The sequence below is a fragment of the Ictidomys tridecemlineatus genome, chromosome 7 (genome assembly GCF_052094955.1).
Source record: "Ictidomys tridecemlineatus isolate mIctTri1 chromosome 7, mIctTri1.hap1, whole genome shotgun sequence".
NCBI classification, from domain to species: Eukaryota; Metazoa; Chordata; class Mammalia; order Rodentia; family Sciuridae; genus Ictidomys; species Ictidomys tridecemlineatus.
The window spans coordinates 162,276,066-162,301,637 of NC_135483.1; the positions used below are offsets into that span (position 1 = coordinate 162,276,066).

The 25,572-nt window shown below is 32.1% G+C and overlaps 1 protein-coding gene across 3 annotated transcripts in view; it reads right to left on the reverse strand.

Moving 5' to 3' along the window:
- Nucleotides 1-7,566: 7,566 nt before the first annotated feature.
- Nucleotides 7,567-25,572, reverse strand: part of Boll (boule RNA binding protein) — a 63,642-nt gene continuing 45,636 nt past the window's right edge. The window contains exons 11-12 of one of the 3 annotated variants that reach the window (XR_013424221.1): nucleotides 22,471-22,606; nucleotides 11,016-11,148 (exon numbers count right to left, since the gene is read on the reverse strand). Coding sequence is in view for 2 of the 3 variants with exons in the window: in XM_040294659.2 (XP_040150593.2) it covers nucleotides 10,990-11,148 (159 nt within the window). In the remaining variant the exon portion in view is untranslated. Of the gene's footprint in view, nucleotides 11,149-22,132; nucleotides 22,607-25,572 lie in introns of those variants that run through there. The other 2 variants (XM_040294659.2, XM_005324335.4) reach the window with 2 other exon arrangements.

Here is a 25,572-nt window from a genome sequence, read left to right on the forward strand (position 1 = left end):
CTACCTCTCATTACTTCTGCTTCTCAGGCCAATAAGTACAGTGACTCCTTTTATTGAGAGAGGGGTTGGAGCCTCCCAGCCTCAGCTTTTATAGGCAGCCCTACTTTGTTAACATTGGGTTTTTGCAGATTCTTTTAAAAACCATATGATTTTTGCCCATATTCATTCATTTAAACTCCATGCCTACTAGGACTCCCTACTTTGTCAGTCAGTCCAAACAGTTGTGTTTTGTAACATTACACTTCAACCAGTAGATGGCTCTAGCCTCACACTTAATTACTTAAAATAGAAGTTTCAGAATTAAGTTTTCTGCTAATTTCACTGGGCTTTAAATTTTTATACTTTTCTTGATGATGAGATATCATAAGGGATTTTTTTTTTTTTTTTTGTGTGTGTGTGTGTATATTTGTGTGGTATTGGGGAGTAAACCCGGTGCCTTGTCCACGCTAGCCACTCTACCACTGAGCTATATCCCTAATCTTGACTCTCTTAAAATAACAATTATTTGCCACCACTGCTATTTTGATAAGTTCTTTTTTTGGTGGTGTTGGAGATTCAAGCCAGGGCCTTGCGCATGCTAGGCAAGTGCTCTACCACTGAGCTACATCCCCAGCCCTCAGGTTTTTTTTTTTTTTTTTAAGACTACTGAAAAATGACAATTACCTTTTTTTTGGTACCAGGGATTGAACCCAGAGGTGCTTAACCACTGAGCCACATCCGCAACCCTTTTTATTTTGAGACAGAGTCTTGCTAAGTTACTGAGCCTGGCTTGAACTTGTGATCCTCCTGCCTGTCACTGGGATTACAGATGTGTGACACCACAGCTGGCTGACATTTATTCTTATTGATAGGCTAATACATAAATGTATAAAGTTGTTTATATGATAAACTATAAAACTAGCAGAATTTGGTATGTTAATTTTAAACTTTACAGGTTACAGATATAGCTAACAATTTGTAAATACTTTAATGTTTTCTGTTTCTTATAGGCTTAATTTTGTTATCCACATATATTAATTTGATTTCTTATTGGTGAATCAAAATAATACAATTTAGAAATTGTATAGAAATTATAAATATTAGTTTGCTTACTTTCAAGTAGATTTTGCTGTTAAATTCTTTTGATGTTTTAACTTATTAAAGTTTAAAAGTTTATAAGTACCTTATTCAGATCTGTTCTGTTGCATTTGTTGAAGGTGATGGTGCAGGGAGGAAATGATCAATGCTCCAGGAATCTCAAACTGGATTTAGGGAAACTTCAAGGCTCCATAAGAGAATATCACAGAGAAGATGTTAAGGTACCAATTTATACAGTAACTATAATATAGTAAGCCAGTGTTATAGCTCAGGTGATTGGGCAACTAGGCCAAAATTTAACATGAGAACATGCCTTGGAATATCCATTCATTGTATGGTAACGAGCAGAGGGCTCACTCTGAAGTAAACTATTGTCCTCGTAGTTTTCACAGATTTATTTTAGGTGCCACCATTCAGCTCCAGATTCTCTTTAAAATGATCAAGATGAGGGATTCCTGGTTACTTGGAAACATTGCTTGGAAAAGAATGAAGGCATTCTAAAGTTGGAAGGACCATTTCTACAAATGTTCCCTTTGGACTTTTTAGTTATCATTTTGGGCTTTTGTATTCTGGTTACTTACTAGAATTACCAAGACATACTAGAGCAGAGTGAAAGATGTCATTTGTTTACATTAATGAAGGAAAACATTTGGAAAATCAGTGAGATGATAATCTCTGCCTTTGTTAGTGCTCTTATAGCATTGTTATAGTTTCTGTCATGGACTAATACACAGTTATCTTGCATTGATCTTTCTTACGGCCCAGTGCTGATCAATACACAGAAGTTGGTTTGTTGGAGGGTGTTAATATTGAGTTCTTTTTTACAGTCTGTTACTTGTGCAGACACTTAACTTAGATATTTGTAGTACTGGAGGTACAAGAAAATAGGAGAACCAGAAAAAGAGAGGGTATAATTACTACAGAAGACAGGATATTTTGAGTGGAGGAGTGTAGTAACTTGGATCTCACTTCTGTGATGATATGGAAGGTGAATCAGTCAGATTCTCTATTGGAGGCACACTACTGATAAAACAGATAACCATTTGGGTACTCAGTTGTGTTTGGTTTGATCCAGTAGTTTAAGAATGGCAAGTGGAGGACAGGTGACATTTAAAATTGGAGGGCATGCACTTTAAGAGGGGCGTCTTGTCAGGTGTGGTGATACATGACTGTAATCCTAGTTACTTGGGAGGCTGAGGCAGGAGGATTTCAAGTTTGAGGCTACCCTGGGCACTTAGTGAGACCCTGTTCTCAAAATAAAAAAGGCTGAGGATAGCTCAGTTTTAAAGGACCCCAGGGTTATATCCCTAGTACTATGTAAACACACACACACACACACACACACACACACACACACACACACACGGCATCCTAATAACTTCTGGGAGATGACAATAAAGTTAGCTTTAAGAATTCTTATTCTAGAACTGTTAGTACCTTATTTGGCATCTTGTAGGTCCCTTTATCATAAAGAATTTTCTTCCAAATACTACTATTGTGGTTCTCAAATATTCATTTTGGGAACAGTGTTACAGGAGGGACAAAGCACTGTTTAGATCAGGTATTCCCAGGTTGTCCTATTAGGAGAGTAATAAGATGTCAGTAGACAGTAGTTTAGTAGACTGTAGTCCTATCTATGTCATGTAAGAAGTAATTGGCAGAGTATATGTTAAGTGACAGCACTATATAATGGAGACCTGTTTTATAAGCACACTCTTAGACTGGGCACCTAGAAGTTGGAAAACCAGTAACTATAGGAGAAGCAAGAAGTAAATACAATCTCTGATTTCATTGAAATCTCAGTTTTTCTAGAAGTAGACCTCATTCTTTTTCTTGAGGACCTGTGGACTCCATAAGGAATGTGAAAAGAAATTGGATATGAAGTTGATGCCAGAGTACTTGAGAAAGGCATTGGCTAATGGCTGTAAGATGGGTCCTTGGGCATGGTGTTTTTTTCCTCCAAAGATGTACCTATGATTGAGATGTAGCTTTTTAATCTGAGAAGTTCTGAAACTGGAGTGAAGCTAGCCAGTAGTTCATGTTGTAGGCCTCCAACAAGGATGACTTACAACCATAAAGTTGCGGCAAGTGACAGTACCAAAGTTCCTTTATGCATTATGGTAGGGATGGGTTCCTGGATCTCTGACTGTTCTGCCTTTACCAGGTATATAGTGGCAATTTTGGCCTGCACTAGTGTAATCTTTAGTTATAGGGGAGGTTAGGCCTCCTGGCTAAGATTTGGTGCATACAGCTGCTGTAGATAATCTGTAATTGCCTTCTGAAGACAATGTCCTAAAATCTGTAGTCCAACTAGATATAGAATCACTTATTGGCGAGGTCTGGGGTGCTGTAAACCATGGTGGGTCCTTTCCTTGTCTTTTGTTAGAGAGTGAATATTAGTACACCCAGAATGACATGGACATATTGATAGCCATATGTCTATTTTTGTAGCAAAGGTGTATTGGGTCAGCAAGTTTGAGGGGAGCTATGGCACAGACTGGGGTTATAACACAGAATCTATAGGAAACCCTTCAGATTCCTTGCAAAACTAATGGATATTCTGCACAGCATAACTGGTTCTGCCCCTTCCTCTTGAAGGAGCTTTGGATAGGATTGGTTAATTTTATCAAGAGGAACATAATTTGGTTAGTATTACTAGAGGATCCAGAACAGTAACAACTAAGTTAATAAGATTAATTAGTGGGATTTTTAACCTTTCATGAAATGTGGCTTATTTCTGGAGGCAGAGAATAGAAGCCCAGCCTAAGTTGGCATTCCTACATCTTTAATTACTAGTTTGAGAAGAAAGGAGGGGACTCACCAGTTTGGAGGTAAAATTGGATTCTTTATCTTAGATTTTAGATAGTCTTGGATTACCCAAAATAGATCTTCTGAAATCAGGGAATCATTTTACAGAATAGTTGAGCATATTTAGGTACTTATATTTAAGACTACATTTCATTAGTTAGTTTCTACTTATATTTTCATGATGAGGGAAAGGAACTGGGAAGAACCACACACCAAGAGGATCTTCCTACGGCCCTGACAACTGGAGTAGATATTGGGAGGTTCAGCCATACATGGATTGTTAGCAAAGTAAGACTATGGTATTTTTTCCCTTGGCCATGAACTGAATTGTTTGTGGCACAGTTACTCACCATGGATTTTAAAATCCTCAGCTCCTCACATAAGAGCAGGAAGGTATGAGATGTCAGGATGTTTCAGGAAATCAAGTATGCCACCTGCAAGAAGAAAATTATATCTCCAAGGAGAGATGAACCCTGCCCTTGAGACATTAAGATTTTTGGATGGAACAGTGGCAGAAGGCCTGAAAGACTCACTGGGTAAATTGGAGGGACAGCTCTAGGAATAAATGGAAATGGAGGATGCTACCTGTTTTAGTGTATGGTATTGGGACAATGGTACCAACCTCTCTATGTGGCTACTCTCAAGGCCACATTTTGTGTGTATATCTATCATTAGTTAAGAACCACTGGTTTATGGGACTTAACTGGAGATGAATCTTTAAAAATTAATTATGATTGATTGCTAAAGGTTGGAATAATTGTATTATTCTCTTAATATATATAATAAAGTTATGACCAATTATGCATTTTTTTCCTAATGGTATTATTATTATTTTGGTATGGGGGACTGAACCCAGGAGCACTTAACTACTGATCCACATCCCCAGCCCTTTTTTTATTAATTTTTAATTTTGACATAGGGTCTTGCTAAGTAGCTTAGAGCCTTGAACTTGAAATCATCTTGCTTCAACCACTGGAGCCACTAGAATTATAGGTGTTCACCACTGTGCTCGGATCCTAAGGTATTTTTAAAAGGGCAATAACTTTAACTTTTGAACATATTAAATAAAACAGTTTCTGTAGTTTTGCTTCCTTTAAACTAGTCTTAAAGTTTCTATTTAAAAATCTATATAAATTAATATGAAATTAGTATGTTACACATTTTAGGTAAATGTTAAATAATAGAAGTAGGATATATTTCTTGCAAGCCAGACAAAATGTTTAAAGAAAACTCAATCTAACAGAAGATGGGAAGGAGGAAAAAAAGAGCAGAGAAAAAGGAAAAATATGATAATCAGAGAACCCTCAACATGAGGGTAGAAATAAACACAAAATGAATAATAAAATACTTTATATGATAATATCCTGTCAAAAGGTAAGTGTTCAAGATTAAACTCAACAAAAATTGAGAAAGCAATATTAATATTAGGCAATCTATAATGAGGTGAAAACTATTACCAAAGATAAAGGGGACTTAGTATAAAAGGAATAATGTACCAAGTTATAACAATTATAAACTCAAAATGTTAAAAGCTATATTGAAAATAGCATTAAAAATAAAATTGCCACTCATGAGTTCAGAAAAACCATTTGGTGAAAAAGTGAAAATATGGTAATTCATAGTAGACATTTGCATTTCAGTCTTTAATGCTTATTACTAAATGTATCATCACTGCTAAGTATAGGAAAAGACATAGCAGGCAAGGTTTTGTTCTATTTATATTCTTGTCTCTGTGAAGATAATAATTTAAACTGTTGTTGGCTAAATATGCTTATTCAATAAGTCCTCTCAGTAGGTTATTAAAAGGGAAGAATCATATAGCTATGATTTTGCCAAATTTTCTAATTAGTAATAGGAGAACTAATGGTTCCTTATTTTATTCCCTCATTTACTTTTTCTATTAACTCTATGAGTTTAAAAAAATTTTTTTTTTTGGAGGGGAGCGCAGTACCAGGGATTGAATTCAGGGGCACTTGACAACTAAGCCACATCAGCCCTATTTTGTATTTTATTTAGAGACAGGGTCTCACTGAGTTGCTTAGCACATTGCTTTTGCTGAGGGTGGTTTTAGAACTTGTGATCCTCCTATTTCAGCCTCTCGAGCTGCTGGGATAACAGGTGTGTGCTACTGCGCCTGGCCTCTATTATTCTATACTTCATATTCTATTTTGATAAAAAAACTCAGGCATAGACAGATTAAGTAATTTGTCTAGGATTATACAGTTTGTAAAACAGGATATTGGAGACTGAAATGTGTTCTCCATGCCAGAGTCTATGCACCATCATAAACACTGAATATATACTGAGGGCATGTTTTAATCCAAAGATCTGAGGATAAAAAGTATAAATAAGACCCTTAATTGAAATTCATTAGTGTTTCAAGATAAGGAATTAGTTTCTCTTGACAGATTATGAAACAGATGAATACCAAAATAAAAACTTAAAAACTTACCTTTTTCATGAAATATGGGATACTTCACTTTTGCTTGCAGTAGTTTCCTTTAGATCTTAAACCTGCTTATGTGTGCTCATGCAAATTGTTAAATTTTATGGTAACGGTAGAGTCTATAGTTTGTTCCTTTTCCTTACAGTTATTTTTTATTATTTCCAAAATAGTGCTTTAAATTCTAGAATCCAGTATTTCTCTTCTAACTGAAAGTATGTTGTTAAAAAGTCATGAAATCTAAGTTATTTTGAAATATTTTTACGAATTAATGCTTTAAATACACATTTATCTCTAAACATGAAAATAATAATCAAGTTTATTTGAATTGACTATTATAGTAACAAAGCCAAAGAAGTTTATTAAAGGCCAAACACTAAAACTTTTCCATTTCATACATACAGTTTTAATACAAATGAACTTAATTACTAACAATTTAAGTTCTATGACTTTACTGAACATTACTGTATTCTTACAATATCTTTCCTAACAAGCTTGCAGAAACCAGATTAAATGCCCTTTGACTGCAGTTATTACCAAAGCAAATATACCTTTATTGGCTAAAATACCACATATTAGATAATTTCTGATAAATTATACCTTGTATCATAGTTGAGACATTTTCTTAGCCCCTCAAACTAGAGACTTTATTATGAATTGCATAAAGAATACTTAGTGTTAAGTTTCACATTATTTTATTAAATGTAGTTATTTTGTTGGCATGAGTTGTACCTTGAAGAAATGTAATGCATCTATTTTTATGTAGGTCTCTTAGTTATTATGTAAAATGTACTTTAAAAATATATGTAAGGTATTAAAATCCTGGTTAGGTAGGAAGGCCAAAAAAAACCCCTTAATTTTAATTCTATGTTTAAAGTTTCTTCAGGATTCTGTTTAAATGCAGGCAACAAAGTCCTATAGTTAGTGAGACAGGATGGATACTTTTCAGTTTCTTTATGCAGAGTAAGTTATGACTTGTTGCAGTATCAGACTGATACATCATAAAAATGGTCCTATATAACATATTTTAGAAATTTTTAGAAGTCAATTAAAGAAATTTTTATAAAGGCTTTTATAGAGTAAAGAACCTTCAATCCTGGTAAATTGAAATTAGTGTATTAACTCTTTATATTTAAATTTCTATAAAACTTATTTTTTAGAAACTTCTAATATTTTAAATGAGATACAGAACTTTTTAGTACTAAGTTCTGTTTTGTTTTTAACTCATTACATGGGATGTAATTAAAATTACAATGTGTAAAAAGCCTATTTTAGTGTTATAAAAGAAGATTGTAAGTACTAACATGAAATTAATTATTAAAAATATGTATGGTTAATTGTATGAAAGCTGATGGTTGGATTTTCATGCCATTTCAGAGTTGGAAGAAGTATTTTTTGCTTGGAATAAAGGAAGTATTTTTAACATTCATTATGGTATTGTCTAACCTAGTATAAAATGGTAATGGTTACCTAATCCTTAAAATAGGAAGATTTTTCTTATTTAATATTGTTCATATTAAATCAGTCTCCAGAAAGGAGTTGATTCATATTCAATTTTAAGTAAAATATTTTTGGATGTAACTGATGTCATAATATTAGTTTTCTAGCTTAAGGAGAACTTCCTTTTTCCATAATCCAAGGAGATTATCTAAAGGTGGAGCTATCAGATCTGTGGCATAAAAACTAGTAAATGTATAATTATATAGCTAAATGTAAAAATTAGGAAATCAACGTGATTTCAGATGGAAAAATAGTGGAGACTTATTATTTAACATTGAGAATAATGAGAATGGGGCTAGCCAAGTTAAACCAAGTTATCAAAACCCATCATCCATAAGTTTGTTGAGGTAGATGTTTAATTATTCAATATATAAATATGTGTAAGTCTGAACAGTAAGCAAATTTTCAGAAGATTATAACATAAGCAGGGCACAGACATAAATATTTCTTTGGTACACAGGACTGTTGCTGAGTTTACTTAGACAAAGAGATTTACTATGTTATTTTAATTGAAAGCTATTTTCATAAACTGTTGGATGGAGCTTGTGTAAAATATTACTGAGGTTAACTTTGCTAGACAGTATCGGGTATTTACATATCGAAGAAAAAATTTACATGTATTATTAGTATCTTAAAAATTTTGCATAATGGTCAGATACTAATAAGGATTTAGGAAATTTTCTTTTACATGTTGCTAAATATATGTTATATAAGTAGACATCGTATAGCATTCTTTGCTTTGGTACCAAAGTTAGACATGTTAAAAACAAAGATCCTAATATGATTAGCAAGAAACATATTGTAAGTACTAAACCACTCAAATGATTAATGAACACTTTAAATTATTCTTTAGATTTTTTTTCCCAAAACACCAAAGGAAAAAAGATACTTTTTTAGGTAATACTTTTTAATATTAATTAAACATTTCCTTTATATACTGTCTTTTATAAACTGGTTGTTTCAGAACTATCTGAGGCTAAGAATGAGGTTTTAGTCTCCATTTCTTTGTTCATTTTTATATCATGACTTATAAAAAGGACCTCAATAATTAAAAGCCAAAACATTGATCTTTTATAGTTATTAAAGCAGTTGTTTTTGTTATCATGAATATGTTACATTATCTATAAAATAAGAAAAAGGTTTCACAATTTAATCAGTAGTTTTAGGGGAAGTTATATTAATATATTTTCATATTACCTCTGTTCGATATTTTATAATCTAGACAGAGAAATGTAAGCTTCACAGAATTTAGTGAAAGTAGTATGGAAGTAACAATTCCTTTGGGTAAAAAACACAATTACCTAAAACAAATTAGCTAATGAAAACCCTTTTTGGAAGCAAAGTAAACTCTCAGACTCTTGAAATTTACAAAAGTTTTAGAACAAAAATGCCTGATATATGCTGAATAAGTGGGAATAATAAATATAGGATTAAATTGTATGCATAAAAATGCCAGAAAAGCTGAGAATTAAATAGATTGTTTCATGATATTTTGACCAGTGCTTTAGTAACAGAATACTGGGTCTTAACACACAGTATGTTACTTTCAAAGTAACTGCAGCAAAATGAAATTTTCTTAAATTGAGGGAGTAGCCTTAGGATGTACCTGAATATTCTTTAATATAATTAGGCATTACATTTTATTACTTGACCTAAATATTTTAGCTCAGAAATATTAGGATAATATAACCAATATATATATACACACACCCATTATTCTTTTTGAGGCAGGATGAAATAATCACTCCAAATTATTATTGGATTATCACCTTCCTGATACTATAAGAGAGTTTGTAAGCAAGGGTTAGCTATGTCTACAAATATGAAACACCTGGAATAAAATTGAAAAATCCAAACAGTAAAGTTGTATATGAGATTGTCATGTTGGTAAGATAGCCAGATGACGACAAAATTTTCCAAACTTTAATTTAACTTGGTGTAGACAAGAAATAAAAATATTGAAATTCTTGTACTATGCAATCAAATTTCACTAAGTTCTAGAATCAATTTCCATACAATTTAAATACTGCTTATTTCTATGACTTATTTTTATTGTTTTATTAATAATCTAGTCTTCTACAAAAGGATTATCATGTTTTTATAGAAGAAAGTTGGGATATAGGGCAAACAGGAAGCATTTACAGAAAAGTTGGTGTGGCTGGTTTTAATCTGTAAAAATTCTGTAAAAAAAGGCAATCATAGCTTCTTTGGATTTGAAAGTGAAATATGGGTAAGTTTTATTTGGTTAAGGTTAATGTTTTAAAACTCTAGAAATCTCACCAACTAAGATCTGAATGAAAGATAAAAAGGACTATTGATAGTGTCACTGTGTTTAAAAAATAGATATCAAATCTGACATGATATACATAGTGATGCTTATACTTGCTAAGATGCTACAAAAACCCTTATATTTCCTGGGTAAATGACAAAATAGGGCCAGAAATAGGAAGATAATCTTTAAGTATAGAATAGTGTCAACTTTGGCTGTAGAAATTGGTATGAAACAAATGGTCACAATATAACAGATTTCTGGATATTTTATAATACATAGATTATAATTTTGATGTGTTTATGTCTCAAAATTTCCAATATAAATCTAGAGTTTCAAATGTTTTATCAAAACCGTTTAATATAGTTAAACTATACACAAATCTAAATACAGTGAAACCAAAATAATGTGGAAGCTAGAATCTACTACATTTTATCTCCCTAAAGAGAGAGTGTTTTTAAAAATTTTACTATGTTACAACAAATGGTCTGTTGCTAAGATTTTCTGTATATGTCATGGCTATGTCTACAAATATGAAACACCTGGAATAAAATTGAAAAATCCAAACAGTAAAGTATATGAGATTATCATGTTGGTAAAATAGCCAGATGATGACAAAATTTTCCAAACTTTAATCAAGATATTTGTTGTCTTATAAATTTTCTTATATTTGGTATAGGTTACAAACCTACATTAGTTAAGTATATAAATTAATAAAGGAAACCATGATTTAATCCTGCATCTCCAATATTCTGGCTACTAAGATTTCTTTAATTCCCTTAAAAAAGCAAAAACATTTTTAACTTTAGCACATCTCAAATCCTCATTTGTTAGTAGACCACATATGGGGCTAGTTATTTACTACTGTTGGACAAAATAGTTATTCAAGATTCTACTTAACAGAATCAGTAGAGGAAGGTGGAGTAATAATTGAATCCTCTGCTCTGAAATCTTTTCTAGGATGAAAGTGTGGGCTTCGAGAATATCGAGGTTTCAAACCTACAGATGAAGGTTGAGAAAAGCTTCTTCTCACAGAATGTAACCTTGGTTCCTAGTAAGAGATTTAAAGAAAATTAGGGTTTTAATGCATTTTAAATGGCTCTAATTTTATAATTACTAAGGGAAAGATTTTAAAATCAGATTAACTGGGCCTGAATTCTGAGGTGTGCTTTGGGAAATTTCCCCTGAAAAAAGTAGGTTATTTTATAACCTGCTTACTGGACAGGGAGGCATGCTAAGAGCTATACAAAGAGCCTCACTACAAGGGATTTGTGAACAGCCATGTTCAATGATATTTCTAAATTACTAGGTTATACTTATTTTGTTTTGTCCCTAAACTTTGATAAAGATTTGTTACAAAAAAGATATATGTACTTAAGGTATATAAAATTAGATCGAATCAGTGAGGAAGTAACTATCCAGTAATTATTAAGGTATTCCTATCAGGGAATTATAGTATTTCATGTTATTAGAGTAACATTTTATTTTGTTAACTAAAACATTCAACAAATAGACTCTATGTTCCAACTTATTTTTATTTGATCTACTGCTGTACAGAGGGCTTGCTGGAGATTCTGATTTGCTTAAGACAGAATAGGAAGTTTTAGCTAAGGTATAATTTAAGGATTACAAAATGCCTGCACTTCAGAGCACCAAGGTATAGCCAAATCATTTTGCCTAGAAATCTCATTATTTTCTTCTGCCTACTTAAATGACTTGAGTTTGAATATTGCAATTCAAGAATACAAGGCATGAAGAAAGTAGAGTTCATATTACAAAGTTGATAAAAAAAACTTTTGAAATAGCATGTAGGCCAACTCAACTGCCCAGCCTGCATATAACAACAAAAATTGAATACAAACATTTTACTACTCTTTAAGAACTTATCTAGCAACTTATCTGTAATTAGGGGAAATGAACTAATGTTTCTAAGATATAAAGCAAAATTCTATAAAGAGTCATGTTTACTTATATTTTCACTTTAAATGATAGAGGCACTTTGATCACTTCATTGACTTACCAAGACTTTGAGCATGTCTACCAACAATGAAACAACCTGTCAGTACTAGAACAGGTAAATATAGGATTAAGTCATAAAAACAATGGATGATTTTTAAAAGTGGCATATCAGATCTAGATACTTCAAGGATTAAAAATGTTTTGAATTGTGTAATTACACACTTTATTGAGTCATTCAAAGATACTTTGTGAAGTTGTTTCCAACTCAAAAAGAAACAAAGCATGAAATATTGTAGTAATAAGATAAAGACAGTTAATTGAAATCAGTGTTGTAACACTGTTGTGAGAAAATTAACTCCTCCAATCAATGACCTCAGGCTACGTTTAGTTTTAAGCCTGTTTACAATTTTTGAGCTAAGATGTTTCAGTAAACAATTATAATAGGCATTTTTCTTTTAGAACTACATCATATTTTATCAGTATAAACAGTGGCATGAGTCTGGTACCTGTCGTCAATATGTAATAAAAACAAACTTGAATAACCCTTTCTCTAAATAGTAAATACTACATGGAAGGTTTATACAAAGACTAATACATGCCTAGCTATAGCTATTAGCAAGAACAATGGGAAAAAAGAAAATATTTGTTTATGCCTGTGAACTTTGTGAATTCAAAAGCACTTGGAAATGTACTATGTTCCCAAGAGTGTACTGGCACAGGCTAGTGGAGGGATTGAAATTTTTCCTTCTTCTCACCTTTGACCCTTCTTACATTTCCCAGAGTACTTATACAGTTCTTCCAAAGAAAATTTTCGTTGAGCCATCTAAAAAATTAATTTCTAAAATAATTTTGATTTCTACTATTTGGTTAGGATACTAGTTCATACTTAGGTTACCTAATAAAAGATAACTAAGCAGTTTCCTGTCTATTATAATTTATTTCCTTATTTTAGAACTGAAATATTTTCTGATTGTGACTCCTAGCCACTTAAGACATTAGAAGAGACATTTTATTTTAGTTAATTAAGTGAAAGATGGCCCATTAATTCTTGGATAGGACAAAAATTATTTTGAAAATTATTATACTTTTAAAGATTGTCTCTTAAACAGCTACCATTTATTATTAGAAATTCTGCTACTTAATGTTATCTTGGGCAATTCTCTTAATCTGTCTAAGTTTCAGTTCTTTTATAAAACATTGTTTATCTCACAAAAATATGGAATGAATAAAATGAGGTAATGCATATGAAGTGCTTGTGATTTATAAGGTACTGTGTGTAAATGTGAGGTGTTACTCTTGCCTTGAAATGATAAAAGCAAGCAAAAGTGTTCTAGGCATGATTTTACAGCCCATGAACACCAAAGGTAACTCAATTTTTCCAAGGAAGATTATCATGGACTTTAATACTTATTGACTTAATACCAAAGCTTTTCTGTAAAACTACTTGTAATTATATAGCAAACTTAATTAATACAGGTTGTTATCAAGATTTTAAGATTAATATCTTAAGATTATACATGTGTATAGAATAACAGAATCTCTGAGATTCATTTGAGTCTATGATTTTCTTATTTCATGTTTATATCACAGAAAAAAAGTCTTATATATAAACATAATTTAGTCAGTTTATATGGGCACTATATCAATGGCTACAGTGGAAAACAAAGTTTTTTTTTTTAGTATGGGGGATTGAACCCAGGGATGCTTTACTACTGAACTGCCATAATGCTTTAATGGTTAAGTATTAGAGAAGTTCAAGCCTACCCCTACAGCTTAATCCTTTTCAGAGTATGCTTTTTTATTCTACTTTAATGTTACATTTGCAGTCATGTCTCTGTATACATGGGGGACTGGTTCTAGGTACTCCCAGAAGATACCAAAATATGCAGATGTTTAAGTCTTTAAAAAAAATATGGCATAGTATTTGTATATAACTTACACATATCCTCTCATATACTTAAACCATCTCTAGATTACTTAGAACACTTAGTACATATACAATGTAAATGTATGTAAATAGTTGTTATACTGTGTTGTTTAGGAAATAATGTCAAGGAAAAAAGCATTTGTATTTGTTTAATACCAGCACAATTTTTTTATTATTTTCAATTTGTATTTGATTGAATCTTAGATGCAAAGCCTGTGGATACAGAGGTGTTAATGTATTTTGTAATAATATTTCATTCCAATTTCCTTGAGACATTCTAGTTTTAGATCTATTGCATGGTCAGAATTTTATTTTTGAAAAATAATTTTTGAATATAATGATTTTGTAGGTTTATTAATATGTCAGATTTCATTGGTCAGTAAACATCAAAAATTATATGATTTTAGTTATTTAAAAAATATTTTTAATTGTAGATGGATACAATACCTTTTTTTATTTACATGTGGTGCTGAGGATTTAACCCAGTGCCTTACCCATGCTGGGCAAAAGTGTTCTACCACTGAGCCACAACTCCAGTCCTATTTTAGTTATTTTTGGTGCCTCCTTTCACTCTTATGTATCTTGATTTGAATGATAAGTATATGATCATTCCAATTAAGAACTTGGAGCAGAGATTAGCAAAATCAAGAACTATACAAGGAACAACAGTAGAAGCAAATCTTGACATGACTGATAAAACATTAGGGGACCACGTCTATAGGTAAACAACCTTGATTTCTGTAAAGATAATCAAAATCATATAAGTTTCTTACTCATCTGTGAAGGTGGGAGCAAGATTCAAGAGGAAGTATATGCTGGAGAATAAGGACTCCTAATCCTGAGTTCATATGGTGATATTTTGGAAAAGAGTAAGGTAATAATCACATTAGAACTTGACAAGTCTCTGAACATGTAATTGTCTTTGAGAAAAGATGGAGTTAGCTGGGTGGGTGGTATAGATCTACAATCCTAGCCACTTAGGAGGCTGAGGCAGGAGGATTACAAGTTCTAGGTCAGCTTGGTTAATTTAGCAAAGTAAGACCTTGTGCCTCAAAAGAAAAAGCAAAGCAGGGGGATGGGCTGGATATAGCTCAGTGGCACAGTACCCCTAGGTTCAATGTCAAGTACCACAAAAAGATGGAATTATAATAGTACACATGTTCCTTCAGATAGACCCAAATTACAAGTCTGTCTTACTATAACAACAAATTACTATACTTATAATGAACAAGATTTTTTTGAAACTATATGTTCTGATATTAAATTATGGCAGTAAAAACTGTTGTCAGTTACCTTCACCTAGAATGTAGGAAGACATTTGATTTGAAGAATATTTAATAAAGTAAGAAGATCAACTGGAGGATTTATATGAAGAAATGACCTTTAGGATAAATTCTGGATATTTAGGAAAAAAAAAAAAACAAGGGAAAGGGAATTCTCTGTATACCTCTGAAATGGGTATACAAAATTTAAGTAAAGGGGAAAGTGATTTAGAATGTCATTTTAAAGAGGCCAGCGAGTAGATTAAATGGGTTGTCTGGTAGTAGGTTTATATTTCAAATCAGAGTCTTTAAAGAAGTTAACTTAAGAAAGTCCAGTCTAAAAACCAAACACATCATCTTATCTAAAGCTTTCCAATGTTTTTTCACATCATAATACTAGAAAATGATAATATTCATAGGCACACAGGTAACAGGTCTGCCTGCACTGTGAAGTAACAGAAATTTTACAGTATTCTTTTTTTAAAATTTTTAGGTGGACACAATATCTTTATTTTACATTTATGTGGTGCTGAGGATCAAACCCAGTGCCTCATGCATGCTAGTAAACACTCTACCACTAAACCACAATCCCAGCCCCTTGGATTCTTAATAAGATAATAAAGTCATTTATTTCCTAGTGGGTGGGTGGATGAACTTAAATATATGTTTTAAAGACCATCAGTGCAGACAGAAATACAGTTATTCCAATTCTGTAGGGAAGCATCAGTTAAACATTTGATATGGTAAGAGCTAAATCTTAACAAGGAATTCAGAATTTTCTTTGTCTCACAAATTAAATATTGGTTATTTTTTTCCAACTAGAAATAAGTCCACAAAATTTTGATGTATTAATTACATGTGGGGATTTATTGGTTGCTTGCTTGATACTTTACAAAGGAATGGGATGATATCTGTTTAAAAAAACCCTGCAAAATCTGATCCGTTAAAAAAATTTGAACCTGGGGCTATGGTTGTAGCTCAGTGGTAGAGCACCTGCCTAGCACATCTGAGGCCCTGTGTTCAATCCTCAGCACCCATAAAAATAAATAAATAAACTAAAGGTATTGTGTCCAACTACAACTAAAAAATAAATATTTTTAAAAATAAAATAAATAAAGGTATTGTGTCCATCTACAACTAAAAATTATTTAAAAAAAATTAGAACCTGTCTGTAGCCTCAAACTCCTAGTCCAGATACTTAAAATTGGTTCCACACTGCTTGTTAATGAGTAATATTACAATGATTGTCTGTTCTAATTAATATACATTTCCCCTGCTATCCTGTTTTATATTTATACATGCATGTATATATACATGTGTGTGTGTGTGTGTGTGTGTGTGTGTGTGTGTGTGTGTGTGTGTATGTGTGTGAGAATAATAAAAGAAAGCGCCATCACCCAGGCATTCTATAAAGGAACTTATATTACCACAAAGCCTAAAGTTTCAGATGATCCAGATTATATTCAACTGGATTAAAAAAAAAACAACAAAAGATGATATAAACAACTGTATCTCACAGAGCATCTGAAATTCAAATATGCTGAGACACTGAAGGAGGAATTTAGTAACATTTTTATCTCAAATGCTTCATGAGTGAGGTAAAAACACTATTACTTTAAATATTACAAGTTCCATTTGATGAAAAAATGCTGAGGTAACTCAGACTGTGATAGTCCCAGTCTTCATAAATATGAATCTTATGTGCCATGCAAAATGTCTGTATTTCATTGTTATCTTGGGTGTACCTATGAAATTCTTTGAGGAAACAGGATAGCCTTTTTAAAAAAATAAACAGATATATAAAAGGATGTGTATTAACATATCTTTCATTTCAATTAATCTTTAATTTGTCTCATAATATTTATAATGTATAAAGCAAATTGAGGATTAAAAGGCTATAATACTACATATTCAAGCAAAAGTTATCTTGGATCTCTTTTTCATACTTACAAAATGTTTACTGTATTATTATTAGGAAACTGAAAAACTTGTACCAAGGGGTTCAGAAACAGAAGAAGGAAAGAAGTTGTGAAAAACAAGAATGGCAATCTTAAATACAAATTAGCTCATTTAAACTAGATTTTTAGTCCACATATCTTTTCTCCATTTTGCTTGACTTTTTTCAAGTTATTTTATATTGTTGAAAATTCTACCAAACTGGATTAAACCTTTTGGGTTAATTGGCATTGTCTCTAATTTTTTCTTAGGAAAGTTGAGGCAGAGAAGGATACTTCCTTCCCCCTTTCCTACTTTTGAGAAATTCTCCAAATCTAGAATTTATTTAGCTTCTTGTGGGCATTTTTTAATATGGGAATATCCTTTGAGTTTAAATCATTTGTAATATGGTTGGAATTGGGCAAAACTATTAATATTAAACAATACTGTGCTTACTTGGGTTATTTGAAAGATGAGAGACAATATACAAATAATGGGTATATAATACATATCCTTAAGTTCTATCATTTTCAATCAAGAAGATTAAATAAACTAGGTAGATCAAATCCTTAAAAATTTAGAGAAATTCAACCCAAAATAAAAGTAGAGGTTCCTTAAACGACTAGTAGCTAGCAAGGGGAAAAGTCAGAATAAAGGTAGGTCTTTCTCATCATCAGAACACTTGAGTTTTTTAAAAAAAACTGATTCAAAAAAGAATATGATACTTGGAGAACAAGCTGGAAGGGGCTGCATGTTGGTGGTGCATGCCTGAAATCCCAGTGGCTCAGGAGGCTGAGACAGGAGGATTGCAAGTTCAAAGCCAGCCTTGGCAATTAGTAAGGCCATAAGCAACTTAACATGACCCCATCTCAAAAAAATGAAAAGAAATGGGGATGTAGCTTAGTGGTTAAGCACCCCTATGTTCATCCCTGGTACAAAAACAAAAGCTGGAAAGGTGAGTAGACCAAATATTTCCCAGATTGAAGAGTTAACTAGTAGGATCATGAAACAGTAGTCAACTCATGGGATAGGAAGAGTGCAGTTTAGGTTCTAGCTTGGAATTTTCCAATGGGAAAACTTTTAGACTACTGAAGCCTATCAAAGACGAGAGACAAGGATTTAGAGAGACTTCCACAAAACTTGCCAGTGGTAAGTAATGGGATAAAATAAAAGCTAAAACGTAAGTTACTTCTTAGTTACTTCTAAGCCTTTATACTTCAGGTAAGAAACTTGATTGTCTTATAAAGTAATATTAAAAAACTATCATTTCCTAAAAGCATTATTTCCCCCACAAGAGATGTTTTATCTAACAAAGGAGGAAATGCAGAAGAAGATAATCTAGGATCATCCAGATTTTCTCTGATGAGCAAACAGTAAGTAAAAGGGCTGAAGTGAGGAGAAGACCCTAAGTTGGTAGGGAAAGGAAGGGCTTTAGTCTACTCTATATAGAGAGAGATTGTTTCTCATACCCTCTGTTTTCCAAAGGGACGAAATATACCAAGGAGATGTGTGTGACCCATATCACTTTTATTAAAATACTAATAACAATTACTCTACAGGTATATAGCTTGATAGAAATGAAAAACTGAGGTTAACATTCTAGCTTTACTAAGAAAATCACCCTAAAATATTATTAAATAATCAAAATTTGGCTTCTCTTAGCTAAAAAATATAAGATGTAAATATATCACAAGTGAGACCTTAAATAAAATAACTATTCAGCCTTTTACTATGTATTTTTAGTTAACTATCATCAACCTTGGCAATTATATTGATAATATTTTATTTATTATAGCAGGGATTGAACCCAGGGGCACTTAACCACAGTTACATTTTATTTTTTATTTAGAGACAGGGTCTCAGCAAATTCCTTAGGGCCTTTTTAAGTTTCTAAGGCTGGCTTTGAACTTGCAATATCATTCTGCCTCAGCCTCCTGAGCCACTGATATTACAGGTGTGAGCCACTGCTCCTCGAAGTTAATACTAATGATTAAGATTAGAAGTCTGTTATCTAGTTATCTGTTCACTAGTTTGAAATTTATGCCAGTTATATTTTCAGATCCTGACAGGGCATAAAGTGGGTGATATCAAGATAACCACAAAACTAATATATGGAAAAATGAAGGATAATGTCACATGGAAAGGGAAAATAAAAAAATGACAATGTGAAATAAAACAAGTAATCTTGAATAGCACTTGATTTCTGAAAGGGTCCAGTAAGAATGTATAAAATACAAAATTTATGCAATCTATAAAAGCAAAGGGACAAGAAATATACAGCAGGTCCAACAAACAGCAGCCCTTGTAGCTGGTAATCAGAGTGGTTTTCAACATGGAAGGATGGAAACTTAAACATCTTTTTAGGGAGGTATGAACAGAGACGGAAACAATTAAGTTGAAATAAACAGTACCAGCATTAACATTATTCATATCCACCTTTTGGGTAAAAAGTTTTCTTTTGCCCTTTTTAAGTCTTCAGGGATTCCAGAATAAATTTTGTCAAAGTATAGGTCCAGCGGACATTGACTTACTATAACAATAGAGCACATTGAAGCATGATATCTTAAGTTGAATTTGGATGCTCTCCTAAAGTCCTTTTCAATCCTTTGATTCTGTATTTTAATGTTATGTAGGCAGAATTTCTGGGAAAAATACAAAGAATTTTTGTGACCCCATTCTTTATTTTATAGTTATATAAATTTGTTCAAAAATATTGTACTGCCATTGTTGGTGGAAATTTATAAAACTGTTATAAATTAAATCATACCTCTTTCCAAGCAATCCTTCTGAAATCAGCTGACAGAAGAAGTTAAAGTCTTAATTTTCCAAGATCCTTTTGTATTCAGTTGCATTAGATATTTTGGAAAAACAGGTTGCAAAGTCATTACCTTGTGATTTTAGTACATGTACTAATATTTGTATCATCTGTTTCACTTTAAAACAGTGAATTTTGGATAATTTCTTTAGATTGGCTTTTCAATATGGGTATTAAGTAAGTAAACACTTACTTTTCAAAATTATTGATTGATGAAATACTACAAAAATAGAAAAGTAACAATGGACTTCACTTAATGTGTGTGAGAATTTTCATCCTCTTAATTCATCTGTATAGAAGTAATGTGTTAGGGCTATCACACTAGGCCATAAAAAGAATGGATAGATGGGTATGGAGGCACACATCAGTAATTCCAGTGACTCTGAGACTGAGGCAGGAGGATTGCAATTTTGAGGCCAGCCTCAGCAACTTAGCAAGATCCTAAGCAATTTAGGGAGACCCTGACTCAAAAAAATAAAAATAAATAAAAAGGACTTGGGTCTTAGCTCAGTGGTTAAGTGCTCTAGATTTAATACCAAATACAAAAACAAATAAATGATACATAAATAAAAAGGACGTATACCATCCATATATTTAGATTGTCAATGAAGTCCAAAGGGGGCTAGGGTTGTGGCTCAGTGATAAAAGTTATCGCCTAGCATACATGAAGCATTGGGTTCGACTCTCAGCACCACATAGAAATAAAATAAAAATATTGTGTCCACATAAAACTAAAAAAAAAAAAAAAGTCGAAAGTTTTTGCTAATCTCAAAAATAAAGATAAATTCTAAGAAAATATACATGTAGGAACCATATATGGGTGTGTACATATAAAATGTGCATATGTACACATACAATCTATATGTATGTATATAATGTTTATGTGTGTGCATATATTCCATATAACTGTGGAAAAAACACACTTAGGTATCAATTATTATCAAAATTCCTTGCCCAATAATACATTATTATTTTTTATTAACAGTCCAGGATTTGTTTAGCATCATGTTTAACATTTTGAAAATCAAAACATTAACTTTTTTGTTCTTAATGAGAGTGCTATTAAAAGAAAATCTCTAACATCAGTGTTTAATAATATTTTTACTTACAGAACAAAAACTTTCAAAATTTCATTATGGGACTTATTAGTCTATTTACATTTCTAAAACTGAGGGTAATTAATGTACATGAGATCCTTGTATGCTAGTATACATTCATAGGGTCTTACTATTCTCAGGAAACCATTTGATTGGCAAATATATTCATTATGGTTTAAAAAAAAAACACTATTTGACTCACTGGGAAAGAACTTTAGGGTTTATGTCCTGTCATTTCTGCTGCTGCTGCTGAGCATGGAAAACATTTAGGGTTGGAACAGGACAGGGAAGAGTTAAATTTATTAGGGTCATGCCAATATTTAGTCTTTCCTCTTTCTTTTCTAAAATTAGGGATCAGTGAAAGAACTGTAAATGAAAATAAAAGGGACATTTCTTGTAGTACTATAGAAATTTTAGTAATTAAAAATGCTTATGATTTGTTCTGTGTCTTTTCAACAACAACCCCCTGCTTCAATTCCAATTTTATATTATGAATTGGCTTTAGAGTTGGAACCTAAAGTTTTCCTTTAGTGCAAGAAATAATTTTGTATTTTATGAAAACATTTAATTGTCTTTTTAAAAGTTAATCACATAGATATATTGGTAAAAAATAAGGTAGTAAGAAGATTAAAGCATTCTAAGAACATTAATATAGTGGACTGTCAGTCAATGTTACAGGATCATGTTAGAGGTAGCCCTTCTTTTATCAAAATTCTATGATGTAAATCTATATTATGTAAAATTTGTTATCAAATGGATGATGTTATAGGAGGGTTATAGTATTTTCTCAAACCTTAGAGAAAAATTTAATACAGTTAATCACATGAAAAGCCAAGAATATTGACCATGTTGATAATATTTCTAATATTTAGAAGATGTTATAATAAAAGAAGTATAAATACTATTTAAATTCTGAAAACCACAGTGGAAGCAAAGTTAAATAAGAAGTATCAGTAACAAATAAAAAATTAGATGAAAGCATATTAAATGACAAAATATCAAAGTAATAAGACTAAATCATAAAGGCTAAATAATATACTATGTTCTAAAGTTATGGAAGTATTAGAATTCTATTAGAATTAGAAATGGTTCTTATCCTAATTAAAATAAATATAAAAGGATATGGAATATAGTATCTAAAAGACTGAGAAGAAAAATAACACAAAGCAGAGAAAATGAAAGACACCTCACTATTCCCAATGTGGTTATTATTTATGAATGGATAAAACATGTAGAAAATGTCACTACAGTTAGATTAACACATAAAAAACATATCACATCTATCTAAATAATTTTTTAAAACAGCTGAAAAAGCAAATTTCATCAAATTTAGACAGCTTATAGTGGAATAAAAAAGTATTGTGAGTTATTAACTAACCCTAAGTTTCACAACGGGCAGCTTCTAGCCGGTTCCTTGAAGTTGGATCTTGGTCACACAAGGATCATTGGACAAGAAATCAGTTGAGCTGGACTAGAGCTGCCCAATTGTCTTAATAATGAATGCTCCACACTGTCTGTTAAGTAAAGAGAAAATAAGATCAGAAAAAAAGTATAGGGAAAAAAAGGAGTAAGTTAGAGTAGATGAATGTAGATCATCAATCAACATTTACTAAATACTTGTAGATCCTGTGGTACTAATTAAATTTGAAAGCTATGAAGTGAGAAGCTGATTATTAGGAGAGTTCAGAACTTTAGAAAGTCTTGCTCTCTGCTTTCCAAGAGTTTACCACCTGTACTAGAGAATTTCTAGTCTAGTGTAGAGTATAATATTTAGTACATAAAATTAAGAACATGTCACCATGAATTACAAGTGTATTATATAACATTTCCTTCCATCAGGTGAGTTTAAAAAACTTGTTTTTTTTTTCTGTACTATTTGAAATTTTATTCATTTTACTATTTTAAGAACAAAACATAACTCTCTCCCATAAGAGAATTTAAACAATGAGTAACTTCTAAGGCTTTTTGTAAAAAAACTTGTTTTTTAAGAGTAGTAGTGCTTGGCAGGCCATTTAGAAAGTTAAAAAAAAAACCCCACAAAAGTGCTCTTCAAAATGGGAATGGTAGGGCTGAGGTTGTGGCTCAGCGGTGGAGCACTTGCCTAGCATGTTCGAGGCCCTGGGTTGGGTTCCATCCTCAGCACCACATAAAAAAATAAATAAATAAAGGTATTGTGTCCCACTACAACTAAAAAATAACTAAAAAACAGGAATGTCCGGACTGGTATTTATTTGTAAGGTACTTCTGCTGTATAATCTATAAAGTAATTCCATATATCTGGATCATCTGGGATTTTTGTGTGTGTGTGAAGATTCCTTGGGTGCCTGCTAGGACATACAGCCTAGGCAAGTCTTCTGATGGCTACAGCTTCAAGCTGACAATGAAATGCAACCACAAGTGAGACCCTAAATGAGATATACCCAACTGAGTCCAGAATTATTAAGAGATAATTATAAATTGTGGTTAAAAAGCTATAAAAAAAGTCAGTTGGATCATAGAGACTACATTTTTGGCACTCTGAACTTTGGCTAGCTCTTTATTTAGGGGATCAAGCTTTTTAGTTTTTCATATTTGTTGCAAAATCTTTAAAGTAGTGCTAAGAGAATTTTCTATGTTGGTGAAAATATTCTATATCTACAAAGTCACATACACTAGTAAGTAGTCACACGAGGCTATACTTGAAATGTGGCTAATTGCAAATGAGAAACTAAATTTTAAATTTAATTTAAGTTTGAAATTAAATAGTTGCATGTAGCTAGTATCTACCACGTGAGAAGTAGCACAGGTCCTATGGGTTCAAACTTGTCTGGTTGTTAATGTATTGAGTGGCCTGGCTTTCCCAGTTAATATTTCCCACTTAATATTATTCACTTCTGTATTTATTATCAGTGTCTACAATACTAGCAAGCAGTTAGTGAGAATATTTGTTGCATAAGTGAAATCTACTGTGATAATATACAGCTCTTCATGCCTAGTCAGTTACTCATAGCTTATTGGCTGTATACAATTCAGTATATTCTAGTTCACTTAGGAGAAAGAAAAGTGAAGTCAAACTATTTTATGTATTTATTGCTTGATTAAAAGCTCAAGAGAAGACAGGGATCAGTGCTAGCCTCATTATATACATATACAAGTAATTTAAGTTAATGAATACTGGAAAATTAGAAAATACTATTTATTGTTAAGGAATTTGTATGAGTGTGGATAGTTGAATAGAACGATAAGAGGGAAAATACTAATTTTAGATTAAAAAATTGATCTGAGATTTTATACATGATTAAAAGCATGGAAACTGAAAATGGAGAAGTTTTAAAGAAATATATAGTAATCCCACTGGAATAGAGCATTGTAAAGGGATTTGGCAGTGAAGAGAAATGAAATCTATCATGCTTAGCGAGTTACTGAGCTAAAAAAGGGGAAACAGTATAAAATAGACATGTCAGTAATAAAATAGTATAAAACAGTATAAAATAGATCATGAAGACAGATAAATCACTGGTATTGTTTTTATTTTAGAGGAGAAGTTTGATGGGCAGACTAACAGATCAACAGTGAGGATTCTGAAAATAAAATGTGAGATTATTGTGTACTCATGATCTTCAGTTTGAGGAGGATGCAACCATCAACCAGGTGGTAATACTTATAAGATTAAGTTAGAATTAAGTAAGGAAGCAAGCACTGGCATCAAATTAAAACACTAGTAAAATATAAATGAAAACTGGAAAACTCCCTTAGGAGGGAGGGCAAAGAGAATAGTGCTATAATTATTAGTTGATAAAAGAGGAAGAAATAAATTTCTGAAAATAACACTGAAAGATCAAACTGAATGCAAGGAAAAAGAATCACATCCCAGTATTAATAAAACTTGAGGACAGGCCAGCTGGCAAATTGAATTAAGGGAATCTAAGAGTATAAGAACTAGCACAAGACCCATAGGACTTGGCTAATAAGAAGTCATCAAACTTGGCAATATATCTTAGAAGGTATAGAAATCCCACCTTATCTGCAGTTTCACTTTCTGTGTTTTCAATTACATTCAGTTTACAGCAGCTGAAAATATATATTACATGGAAAATTCCAGAAATAAACAATTTAAGTTTTAAAATGTTTGTTCTAAGTGGCATCATGAAATCTTTCATTGGCTGCTCCATTATGCCCAGGATGTAAATCATGCCTTTGACTAGTATATTCATGCAGCATATGCTACCTGTCTAGTCATTTAGTAACTTTATTGGTTATCAAATCAACAATCACAGTGTGTGTGTGTGTGTGTGTGTGTGTGTGTGTGTGTGTATGTGTGTGTGTATATAGGGTTTCGTACTATTAGAGATTTCCAGCATCCATTGGGGAGGTCTTGGAACAAACATATCCCCTGTGGATAATAAGCACGGGGACTACTGTGGTATAAATGGTTTGCAATACAGAAAAAATACTAATTCATGTGGAATGAAAACAATATTCTTCTCTATACTCTTTCCCT